Source organism: Dipodomys merriami, unplaced genomic scaffold, assembly GCF_024711535.1.
Source record: "Dipodomys merriami isolate MVZ:Mamm:240054 unplaced genomic scaffold, mDipMer1.0.p SCAF_106, whole genome shotgun sequence".
Lineage (NCBI taxonomy): Eukaryota > Metazoa > Chordata > Mammalia > Rodentia > Heteromyidae > Dipodomys > Dipodomys merriami.
In genome coordinates, this window is record NW_027202338.1 from 4,539,518 (window position 1) to 4,551,908 (window position 12,391).

The window sequence follows — 12,391 nt, forward strand, 5'->3', positions numbered from 1 at the left end:
AAATAAGTCCTGTCTCTTTATAGCCTCAAAGAGAGAGCACTGTGGAGCCAGGACATGGCTTTCCAAATAATTTTCTTTTCTGGTGGAGCTACCATTGCCCATGTGAGGCAGGTCACCAAGGGCAGCACCAATGCCTAGGACTGGAACAAATAGCTCCGTGGTCCTCACAGAACCCACGCTGATGGGGAAACAGAGAGGAGGCAACAATGTTTAATAAGAAATCTACTCGTTATCTTGCCCGTGTAATTGTAACCCCTCTGCACAGTATTCTCACAATAAAAAAAAAAATGCTGAGTGCCTTCCACGCCAATTTGGCCCAAATCCATCATTTGCACAACAGGGCAGAAGTCCAAACGCAAGGTCTGAGCCGAGACACACACACACACACACACACACACACACACACACACACACACACACACACACACACACATGAGGTGCCTTCCATCCCTGCCCACGGCTCCCAAGCAGGTCAGTCTGCTGAGACTCCATGGCAGAGCCCTGCGTGCCTGGCTCTGTTCCCAGGCCACTGCCATTGTGAAGGGAATGGCAGAGTTGGGTTGTCAAACTGGGTGGTGACCAATCATTGACTTGTTCCATTTGGTTATGAAACGCAAATAATGATAAAGAAAAGCACAATGTGGTATATATTCGGCCACTGTGAACTGATTCAAGGGCAATCAGTGCTCCTGATTTTCAGTTTGTGGCCGGAAACCTGAACTGCGCGAGGGAATAGAAGGTAGCAGGCTTGGGAGCAGCATTTTAAAAATGGTTTTAATTTTACAATTTTTTTTATTTTGAGAATTGGCGTGGACATCACAATTGCAAAGGGGGAGACTGGACTTCTGACTCAAGGCCCTAAGACCAATCTGCTAATATCACCCAGGACTCATTGCCCAGAGCACGCAATGCATTTTTCTTCCAATTTCCTCTGTTGACCCCAGGATCTCTCTCCACTCTAGGATCTCATCTATGACCCTGGTATCATGGATCTCCATAGCTGCTCAGGCTCCTGAGGGCAGGGAGAGTTTCTCAGACTTCCTATCTTTGTCCTAGCCTGGCCAAGTTTGTAAAGCAACAAACACTTAAAGTAACATCAGTGGAATGATGTGTGTGTGTGTATGAGCACGTGTGCATGCACGCTGAATCATTCAATATAACAGTCTCATAGACTTTCCTGACTGGTTGGCTTTGACCCTGGGTCCTAATTTTCAGCCTTCTGAGAAACGTAGATAATCATTGGTGCCTGGCTTTGAAAGATTTCTGAATAGCTGTGGTGCTATAAATGCAAGGGTGACAGCAAGGAGGTTTGTATCGAGCAAGGAATCAAATGTACAGCGTGAACATTCTAACCATCAGAATCAAGTGACAGCTCTATGCCCTGACCCCAAGGAGACACAAATCTTCGTCTCCACAGACACAGGGAGAAGTCTGGACTTAGTCCCATAGGAACAGCTCTGCAGGAAGTCCCACCATCTTCTCCTGGAATATTTTCTCAAAGGCTTCAGCCTGGGCTACGGTGAAGTGGTTCTTCCAGTCCCCTGTTATGCCTGGAAGCCAGGGAGAAATGCTGCAATCAGAGGGGGCCAGCACAGAGAGGGCCCAGCCTATAGCTCCCTCCCTGTCCCATCCCTGCTGAGCAACTGTGGAGGACCCTGGAGCTCAGAGGGGAGAATTGTCAAGAACTCTGTGTGTGTGTGTGTGTGTTTGTGTGTGTACACTCATGCATGTGTGCCTGTGCCTGCATGAGTGCACATGTGTGTACACATGAGGGTGTGTAAGGGTGTGTGCCTACCCATGTGTGGCGTGCACATGAGTGTCAGTGTGTGGCTTTGGTGTGGTGTTCCCTTACATTTGTGTGTGTGTGTGTGTGTGTGTGTGTGTGTGTGTGTGTGTGCATGCATGCGCGCATGCCCATATGTGCAGATGCAGGTAGGTGTGCCATTACTGGGCCTGGGGGCTATCTCTGAGCTGTTTTCCTCAAGGCTGGTACTCTGCCATTTGTGACACAGCTCCACTTCTTGCTTTTTGCTGGTGAATTGCAGATAAGAGTCTCATAGAATTTTCCTGCCTGTGGGGCTTTGGACCATGATCCTCAGATTCCAACTCCCTGAGTAGCTGGGATTACAGACATGAGCCATCGGCACCAGGCCAAGCAAGAACTTCTCCAGAATATCAGTGAATTCAATGATGGATTTGGTGTTGTCCAGCCCTAAAAACAATGAGGAAAATGCTCCCATACACAGAACCAAACAAGACAGAACACGGAGTGGGGGGGGCCCGGGGACACGCTGGGAATGTGACTTAGTGGTAGAATGCTTGCCTAGCATGCATAAAGCCCAGGGTTTGATTCCTCAGTACCACCTACATGGAAAAAGCCGGAAGTGGCTGTGGGTCAAGTGGCAGAGTGCTAGGCTTGAGCAAAAAAAAAAAAAAAAACATGGAGAAAAAGAAGCTGAGGGACAGTGGTCAGTCCCTGAATTCAAGCCCCAGGACTGGCAAAAAAGAAAAAAGAAAGAAAGAAAACAAGAATTAAAGAAAGCAAGAACGGAAGCAAGCAAGCAAGCAAGCAAGAAGAAAAGAAAGAAAGAAAGAAAGAAAGAAAGAAAGAAAGAAAGAAAGAAAGAAAGAAAGAAAGAAAGAAGGAAAGAAAGAAGGAAAGAAAAGAAAGAAAAAGAAAAGAACATCGGGATTCCGAGATCAGGGAGATACATTAGAACAGGCAATGACCAAACAGGAAAACAGAAGTGCAAATGGAGCCCAATAAAGCTGAACAAAAAAAAAGGCAACAGTGAAGACACCAAAGTTAAGAAACACAGGCCTAGCAGAAACAGAGGATTTCAATGTAGTAATGGAGTAAAAAAAGTTATTCTGATATGAAGAAAGAAAAATGACTAATAAATACATAAAACCCACTGTGTCCCGGTGGCTTACACCTGTTATCCTGGCTTGTCAAAAGGTTGAGATGGGAGGGTCAGGTTTGAAGGGAAGACTGTGAGACTCTATCTCCAAGGAACCATGCAAAAGCCAGAAGTGGAGTATGGCTCAAGTCTGGAGCACCAGCCTTCAAAATTAAAAAAAAAAAAATTAAACACTACCCAAGCCCTGAGATCAAGCCCTAGGACTAACAAACCTTAAAAAAAAACTATAAAGCCATACTCATGAAACAATAATCTGTCACGAATTCCCTTCCTGATCTCTGACAGATGTTTAAACCACAGTGAGTGACTCCACACCTTTCCTGGTAATTAAGAATTCAGGAGAAAAGTAATCCCCTCTCAGCAGGCTGAAATTGGACATTGTGTTTTTCTTCATGGCCTGGAAGGAGCTGTTCTCCAAGACCAACTCCAGCTCTTCGGGGTTCAACTTCTTCCCCAGGAACTGACAGATCTTCTCCACAGTGCTTTTCGTGTCCTGCAAGAAGGAAAAGCAGGACAAGAACACAGAGCGACTCTCAGGAGGAGGGTGCTTTGGAGGGAGGACAAGAAGAGACAGACAGCCAAGCTCCAAGACAGACTTATGTGTCAGAGGCTGAGCTGGGAGCAGGGATGTAGGGAGCCCATGGTACAGCTCAACAGTAAAGGTCATCTGAACCCTTGTGCTTGCTCTAAGGCACAGACAAAGAACTGGCTTACTTAAAAAACACTAGGTGCCCGGGATTGTTTTACGATGTCTGTAGATTCTGTTTTATATTTAACCAGTTGGCCTTGTCATGTTTTTATTGCACTCTGTTTTTAAAAAGCCTAAAGATTCCTTGTTTTTCTGGACTATACTAACCTTATGCAACTTCTTGACTTCTTCTAACAGTATATATAGGAGGAAACTAAAAATCAACGGTGCTGCAGTCTTGAGCTGCAAACCTCCCCACCCCATCCTTTGTCTTCTGTCTTTTTTTTCTCATCCTTGTCCCCTAAATCAGGATTCCCTTTCGATGCTGGCAGGCTCTGGCACAGGGAAGAGGGAGGGATGAAAGCAGGATAGGAAGGAGGACTGGAAGGATTTGATCCAAGCACAACCAGAGAACAGAGGCTGGAGATGTCCCAGACCTAGAGCAAGGCATTTGGACAATGATCAAGTGATAATTTGACAGTTATCCACAGGAAGATCAATGCACCAGGTACTATAGTGAACCACAGCTGGTTTCTGAACAACACAGATTTTGTTAATGGCTGTGTGTGAGAGAGAGTTGTGTGTGTCTGTTGTATGGTTGAACTCAGTGTGTGCATACTATCTTGAGCCTTTGTGCTCAAGGCTAGCTCTACCACTTGAGCCACAGCTCCACTCTGGCTCTTTGGTGGTTCATTGGAAATAAGAGTCTCATGGACTTTCCTGCCCAGGCTGGCTTTGAACTGTAATCCACAGATGCCATCTTCCTGAGTAGCTGGTATTGTGTAGTCTGACCAGTGGAATGGGGTCTATGAAGAAGGAGAGATGTGTGTCAGTGTGAGGGGGCAGTGGGGTGGGGTGCAGGGAAAATGGATCGTTACCTTCTTCAGCTCCTCGTAACTGAGCACCAGCACGTTCTCCCTCTCCCTCATGGACATCCAGCCCTGGACATGTGCAAACCATGACCCAAACTGCACTGCAGGGTGGGAAATGAGGGATACATAATCAACTCCTAGAAGTCCAGATGTGGTCTATATTCTCCACACGTTTCCCCTTGTCTCTGTCCACTTCTCACAGGTATAATTGGCAAAAATCTTGTGCATATTTACCAATTAAAATAGATTTAGCTGGGCACTGGTAGCTTACACCTGTCATCCTAGCTACTCAGGAGGCTGAGATCTGAAGCTTTCTTTGAAGGCAGTCAAGGAAAGCAAGTCCTTGAGAAGCTTATACCCAATTAATCACTAAAAAGATTGAAGTGGAGCTGAGGGTCATCAGAAATAGAGCCCTAGCCTTGAGTGAAAAAACAAGCGAAAATGCCTGGGGCCAGAGTTCATGACCCAGGACCAGCACGCAGGTGCGGGTACACACACACACACACACACACACACACACACACACACACACACACACACACACACACACACACACACACACTGTTTAGATCCCTTCACTTCACAAGCCACTCACCGCTGCCTTCAATGAACCACTCATAGTACTGCTGCAGAGACTGCGGTTTCTTCAGGAAGGTTGCTCGAGCAGAGAAATAATAGCCAGACACAAGGACATCCTTCGGATTTCTGATGACGTAGATCACCTTAAAGGGAGAAAGGCAAAAACTAAAAAATCGTTACCATCTTTCTGACATTCAAAGCCTTGATCTCTCCATATCCAAGTTCTATATGATAGGATCCATATCAAAGGATAAGCCATCTATCTGCTCATTGTCTTACTTAGAACTCCAACTGATTTTGTTGTTCATGCCAGTCCTGAGGCTTGAACTCATGGACTGGGCACTCTCTCTGGGCTTGTTCTCTCAAAGCTGGCACTCTACCACTTGGAATCATAGCTCCATTGCCAAGTTGGTGGTGGTTCCTTGGAGATAACAGTTTTTTGGACTTTTCTGCCCAGGTTGGATTTGAACTCCAATCCTCAGACATCCTCCTCCTGAGTAACTAGGGTGGCTGCTATTAGCCATTGGTGTCTGGCTTATTTATTCACATTTTCTTTTTTTCTTGGTTGATCATGGGGATTTAACTCTGGTCCTGGGCGCTGTCCCTGAGCTTCTTTTGCTCACTCTACCACTTGGAGCCACAGCACCATTTCTGGTATTCTTGTCGTTAATTGGAATCTCATACATTCCATACCTGAGCTGACTTCGAACTACAACCCTCAGATCTCAGCCTCCTGAGCAGCTAGCCAGCATTATAGATGTGAGCCGTGGTACACAGGTAATGTATTTGCTTTATTTTTTCTGGTTGTGGGGTTTGAACTCTGGGCCTGGGTGTTGTCCTTCAGCTCTTCATCTCAAGGCTAGTGCTCTAAGACATGAGCCATAGTGCCATTTCTGGATTTCTGGTGGTTTATTGGAGATAAGAGTTTTATGGACTTTCCTGCCCAGGCTGGTTTAGAACCATGATCCTCGGATCTCAGCCTCTTGAGTAGCTAGGGTGACAGGCATGATCCACTGGTGCCTAGCACATATTCACTTTTCATGAAATGAAGCTGAAAGAACAGATAGGCAAGCATTGTTTATAAAGGAGAATTGTGAGTTCTAGTTGAGCTTAAATGGTGGTTTTGAAGATTCTGGCACCCAGGTCATCTGTGAGGGCCCATCTGCACTGGTCCGTATCTTGGGTCTGACGTATCTCAGCAGATGAGCACAACTTCAGGGCCATGGAAAACTGCTAAAGGCCAACACAGCTTGGCCTCATCTCCAGGTCTATGTGTTTGAGAATTCAAGACTCAAAAGCATCAGTTGAGCCTGGAAACGTGGCTCATACCTGACATGCTAGCTACTCAGGAGGCTGAGATCTGAGTATTTCAGTTCAAAGCTAAGCCAAGCAGGAGATTCTGCGAGACAGTTAGTCTCCAAATAACCAACAAAAACCAAGAAGCTGAGCTCAAGTAACAGAGCTCTAACATTGAGGAGAAAAGCTCAGGAACAGGGCCCAGGTCCTGAGTTCAAGCCCCAGCACAGGCACACACACAAAAAAAGGAGCATTGATGTAGCAGTTATTGAGCACTGAGCCTGACCTTGGCCTTGGAAGTGAAGAAAGACTTGGGGAAGAGTTGGATGGGGAGGTGGGAGGAGATGAGTGGGGGAGCCTCCTTCCTGTCTTTTATGGTTTGGAATCCACCTTCAGTCTCGATCCATGGGGAGCGAGTCCAGATAGGCACAGAGCGGATCCACTCGGGATCCCCCTTTTTGTGAATGAGACACAGGATCTCAATCACCCAGTTGGTTCCTGGAAACAGAAGAAAAATGAAGGTCACTCATTTCTATCTGAGTTGCATAAAGACCGTGATAGTAACATATACATAACACAAACCTTACCAATATAGACTTGTCTGGCATACAATCTTTGACCATGTAATGTCCATATTCGTGTGTGTGTGTGTGTGTGTGTGTGTGTGTGTGTGTGTGTGTGTGTGTGTATGTATGTATGTGCGCGCGCGCACATGTACATGCATATGTTCCACTCCTAGGGCTTGAACTCCTGCCTTGGCACTGCTCCTGGCTCCTGATTCTCAGCCCATTTTCCTTGCACTGAGTGCTCCTTGCTGGCTCCTCCCTATCCCAGTGCCTGGTGCTCCTCCCCTTGAAACTCCCTCCCCCATTACAGCCTGTTCTGCCAGTTCTCAACTACTGCCCACAATAAATATTCTTCTTATTGAACTCAGGGCCTGGACTCGTGCTCAAAAACCAAATGTACTCTGTACCTGACCTATGAAATGGAAGCCTTCTGTACAACACCTTTTTAGTAACAATGAACATATAAGAACAAGAAGAGGTGCTGGAGATATCGCTCAAGTAGTAGAGTGCCAGCTGAATAAGCAAGCTGAGCAAGTACAAGGCCATGAGTTCAAATCCCAGTACTGCATCCACCACAAAAATAAAAAAAATGAAAACTGTTTGGTATATACTAAATGAAAAATGTTACAATTTATCTAAAAGATATCCATGACATTATGGTTCAAGTTTAGAGTGTTAGCCTTGAGCAAAAGAAACTTATGACAGTGTCCAGACCCTGCCTCCAATTTAGCTCCATTATTAAATACCACCCCAATTAAAAACACCTGGGCTGTAGTTGGCACGTGCACACATGCTGATAGTGTGAAACACTTGTCCCAAAATGTATGTGGAGGAGATGGTATTGATCAAGATGCCTCATCTTGCTAAATATGCAGCATGGCACTGAAATCCGTTGGTACACCTGCTGAAACGTCTTTTAGGCTTTTTTTTTGTGTGTGTGTCCATCATGGGGCTTGAACTTGGGGCCTGAGCACTGTCCCTGAGCTCTTTGCTCAAGGCTAGTGCTCTACCACTTTGAACCACAGCTCCACTTGGTAATTGGAGAGAAGAGTCTCATGGCCTGTCTTGCCCAAGATGGCTTTGAATCAAGATCCTCAGTCTTCTGAGTAGGATTACAGACAGGAACCACCATCAGACTGTGTGAAAAATCATTTTTATAAACCTAAATAAATTAATTACATTAAAACAAAGGATAAGGGGTTGGGAAGGTGGCTCTGTGGTAGAGTGCTTACCTTGTATGCATGAGGCCCTGGGTTCAATACCTCAGCACCACACAAGCAAAAAAAAAAAAAAAATGCCAGAAGTGGCGCTGTGGCTCAAGTGGTAGAACGCTAGCCTTGAGCTGAAGAGCTGCAGACAGCGCCCAGGCCCAGAGTTCAGGCCCCACGACCGGACCCAAAATAAATAAAAAATAAATAAATAAAAATAAAACAAAGGATAATATTTAAAAGGGGAAAAAAAAACTGGATGTGACTCTTCTATGAGCTCTGCAGAGTTCACCCTCCATCATTCACCCCTGGCCCCACAGACAGTCACAAATGCCTGATTCTGCCATAGGCTCAACTCTACCACATTGCTCCAATATATTCACCAGCCCACCATGCACATGGCAATCCCTGTGAAATGGGCTGGCGAGATCCTCGTCCATGAAGGGAAAGAAACAAATGAGCTACCACACCGTCCCCAAGCAGGAGGCTGGAAGGAGGGAGGCCCAGGCCTGGCCTTTCCCACAGAGCCGCAGCCCCATCTGCTCACCTGATTTGGGGTAGGTCACTGTGATGATGTCCTCATCCTTCAGCACCAGCTCCTGGGCTGCTTTTATGGATTCAGGGGTGTACAACTTGGAAGGAAAAGGAATGCCCTGGTACCACAAGTAGTCCTGAACCATGGTGGAGCCCTGTGTGCCTGGTTATAGATCACAGACCACTTCTACTTGGACAGGTGGTGGTAACCTCTGGGTTGTCATTCTGGGTGATAAAATTAATCATTAACTTGTTGTTTCATTGCAAAACTAAGTTGTTGGTAAAGACAAACACAGTGTGATTGTCACCAGGGGATTTTGTACTCTAAAATCATTCGGTGGCTTGATTTTCAGTTCACGGCAGGGAACCTGAACTAGATGAGGAAGAAGAAGGAAGCAAGCTTGGGGGCAAATTAGTGTTTATGTCTTAAATTGACAAATCTTTTCTTTTGTGAATAGGTATAGACATCACAACAATTGCACAGAGGGAGGTTAGACTTCTGGCCCAATGTCCTAAGTCCAATTCACTAACATCACCCAAAAGTCATTGGTAAGGACACTCGGTGCATTTTTCTTGTGACTTGCTGTTTCCCTCAGGATCTCTCTCGGCTGTGGGATCTCAATCATGATCTCTGGTGTCATGGATCTCCATGACTCCTCAGGCTCCTGAGGACAGAGAGAGTTTCTCAGACTTCCTTTCTTTGTGCTGACCTGGCAGGTTTGAGCAACACCAAATACTTCTGTAACATCACTGGGATGGTGTGTGCTGTGTGCATGTACCAAAATGCACGTGTGAGTTTGTACCTGCATATGTGTGTGTGTTCATACCACAGGAGTCCATTCCTGTGAGGTTCAGGAGCAAACAAATCTAGGTAGCATTACCCCCAGGCAATTGTGTGCATTGTGCCTGGTGTGGCCAGGCAGGGCAGTAGGGACCTCTGTCTGGAGGACAAAGGCTCCTGGTCTGACTGAGCCATGAGCACCAGGTGTTTATTCACTGCACAGCATTCAGTCAGGCCACAGACATCAGGTCACATGACTCTGAAGCCAAACAATCTCACTCTGCTCTATTTCCCCCCAGTTTTGGAGCTTGAACTCAGGACTATGTCTTTGCACTCAAGGCTGGTGCTCTACTACTTTAGCCACTCTACTACTTTAGCTCCATTTCTGACAGTTGTCTTGGTTCATTTGAGATACCAGTCTTCTGGCTTTTATTCCCTGGGTTGTCTTCAAACCTTGATTCCCCAGACCTCCAGCCTCCTGAGTAGCTAGGGTTACAGACATGAGCCACTGGTGCCTGGCTCCAAATACAGTTCTTAGTCTTAAACTCTAAAAACAAAAACAAAAAACCAAAAAGAGCCCTCAAGGCTATTTCCTTGTATTTCCTCTGGTAGTTGAGATTCCCCTACCATGAACTAAAGTCAGAAGATCACAGATCTCCTTGAGTAATTTCACAGTTGCCCTTTGTGTTTTTTTTTTTAATCATCAAATCACTTTCATAACAAAATGAAACAAGTTAATGATTGACTTCAGTCAGTGGTGTCACTACCTCTCCAGTGCCAGTGGCCTGGGCCCAAGAGCCAGGCACACAGGGCTCATTCATGGCTCAGGACTACGTGTTGTACCAGGGCATTCCTTTCCCTGCCAGGGGTTTCAACTCTGAAGTCATAAAAGAAGCCCATGAGGAGCTGATGCTGAAGGATGAGGACATCATCACGGTGACCTACCCCAAATCAGGGGAGCAGATGTGGCCATAGCTACATGAGAAAGACCAGGCATGTGCCCCCTCCAACCTCTTGTGTGGGAACCGTGTATTAGCTCATTATTGAAGACCCAGTGGTAGAGCTTGGTCAGTGGTAGAGCTCAACCTTGAGCGCAACAGCTAGGGACAGCACCCAAGACTGGCACACACACACACACACACACACACACACACATACACACACACTAGTTTTTTTGGGGAGCTCTATGGTATATTAAAATGAAAAGGATGACTTTGATGTTGCTTGGAGGCATGATTTCAAGGAGAAGAATTGTCATGGAACATGGCTGGGAATCGAAAAGCTTCTGGTGAATACAAGGAACTGGCAGACCAGGGGGTCATGTGTCAAGGAGAACACTGGGAATGCAGAGCATGCATGTGTGCTGCCGCGGACCGGGTTCTGTCGGGACGACGGAGGATACCTAGGGGAGGAACCTGGAATAGGTGGGGAGATGGCAAACAGACAACTCACATACAAGAGGAGTGGATGCTGAGTGTGATTTAATGCAGAGGATAGCAAACTTTTATAACAGAAGTCTTCATGAGAAAGGGCAAAAGGTTACACAACCTTGCTGCATGGCTTCATTCTTGGGTGGTCACCAGCTGGGCACCAGATAGGCATTTGTCTCCGGCTTATCTCTAAGGAATACAATGGGTTTGGGTTTCGATGTTTGTCACCAATTAACCATTACCAATTTTTATAGAGGCCTTAACTTTCCCATAAGATCTTTCCTGTCTCTTCTTTAATAGTAAACTTTAAGGAGACCTAGCAATTCTCTTAGTAAATATCAGGAAATTCTTTCTCCTAAATAATTATCTCAGCAATTGCCATACATTCTTTCTGTTTTAACTGAGCCTATAGCTTCTTGTAAATCCCTTACAAATAATTCCTTCTGCTGAAGTGACTTTGTGAAACCCCCAATACTTTTATATTTACTTATAACTTGTCTCCTAGCCTCCATAAGAGGGGTTTCAGGTTAGCACTTAACTCTGGTGAGTTAGTCATATTTTTAAGACACTCATCAGATATTGGAGTTGTCAACACTCTTAAGAAAGACCTTTGAATAAGGGAACGTTGACAATGAGCACGTACATAAAGCAGTAGAAGCAGTAAAAGATTAACAGGCACTCTTATGAGGGAAAGAAAGACAGAAACACATCTTTCCCAGGGGCTTGCCAGCCTTTTTCCAGGAGTAGGCCTCTTAGAAGCCCTATTCTCTGAGGTTCGGTGAAGTCCCAAAACTTGGAGATAGGTTTCTGTAAAACCTCATTCTCTTAGGTAGACTTCGGTGAAGTCCCAAAACTCAGAGATAGTTCTCTGAAGCCCCTATCATGGTCTGATAGATGTTTTCCCATGCTAAGGAGACTCTACTGGAGTCAGCATGGCAGTGTGCGTGTGTGTGTGCGCGGGCATGTGCTCGAATGTGCAGCTAAGATGCACCCCCACACTCCATGGGCATCAGGCCCTGCATCTTCCCCTTCCGGCACCGGCATGTGATCTGCCAGGAGTTCACTGAGGGCGACCAGGTGTTCAGGAGGAAGTGGTGCTTCCCAACCCCTGGCTACAGCCAGGACCTGGTGTAGAAGTACTGCTGAGTGACAAGGTAGGGCAGGGGCCACTCAGAGTGAATGAATGAATGCATGCATACATGCATGCATGCTTGCAAGAATGTGTGCATGCATCACCTCTGGTCCTTTCTTTGTTCTTTCCTGGCAGGGTAGAGGGGGACACAGCTGCCACCACCAGGGATCAGTGCTGGCTGCAGGGGTTGGGTGTGTACCCACCTGCCAGCTGGAAAATGTGCATGGGGACATGGGGTCACAGCGGCTGCCACCTCAGACTTGTCACTCCCCAGGGACAGTCACGCCAGCGTTGTGTCCCTGCTTCTCCTTGCTGGTTGTCATCTCCCAGCACTCTCTAGGCTGAGTAGCCCCTCAGGAGACTAGGGGAAAGAGGGACTTGTAC

The 12,391-nt window shown here is 46.3% G+C and overlaps 1 protein-coding gene across 1 annotated transcript; it reads right to left on the minus strand.

Annotated features, from left to right (window-relative positions):
* Positions 1-755: 755 nt before the first annotated feature.
* On the minus strand, positions 756-8,863 carry LOC138814589 (sulfotransferase 2A1-like). Its single transcript, XM_070003613.1, has 6 exons — positions 8,678-8,863; positions 6,643-6,854; positions 5,077-5,203; positions 4,488-4,582; positions 3,237-3,414; positions 756-1,550 (listed from the first exon to the last, which is right to left on the minus strand). Exons 1-6 carry the CDS (start codon positions 8,808-8,810, stop codon positions 1,438-1,440), a joined length of 858 nt encoding a protein of 285 aa, XP_069859714.1. The 5' UTR covers positions 8,811-8,863; the 3' UTR covers positions 756-1,437.
* Positions 8,864-12,391: the final 3,528 nt, after the last annotated feature.

Coding starts and splice junctions, on each gene's coding strand:
- LOC138814589 (XM_070003613.1), bottom strand. CDS start 8,810: ATGGTTCAGGACTACTTGTGGTACCAGGGCATTCCTTTTCCTTCCAAG. Junction 3,415..4,487: donor GTTACGAGGAGCTGAAGAAG/GTAACGATCCAT, acceptor TCCTTCTTGCAG/GACACGAAAAGCACTGTGGA. Junction 1,551..3,236: donor ATTCTTAATTACCAGGAAAG/GTGTGGAGTCAC, acceptor CCTGGCTTCCAG/GCATAACAGGGGACTGGAAG.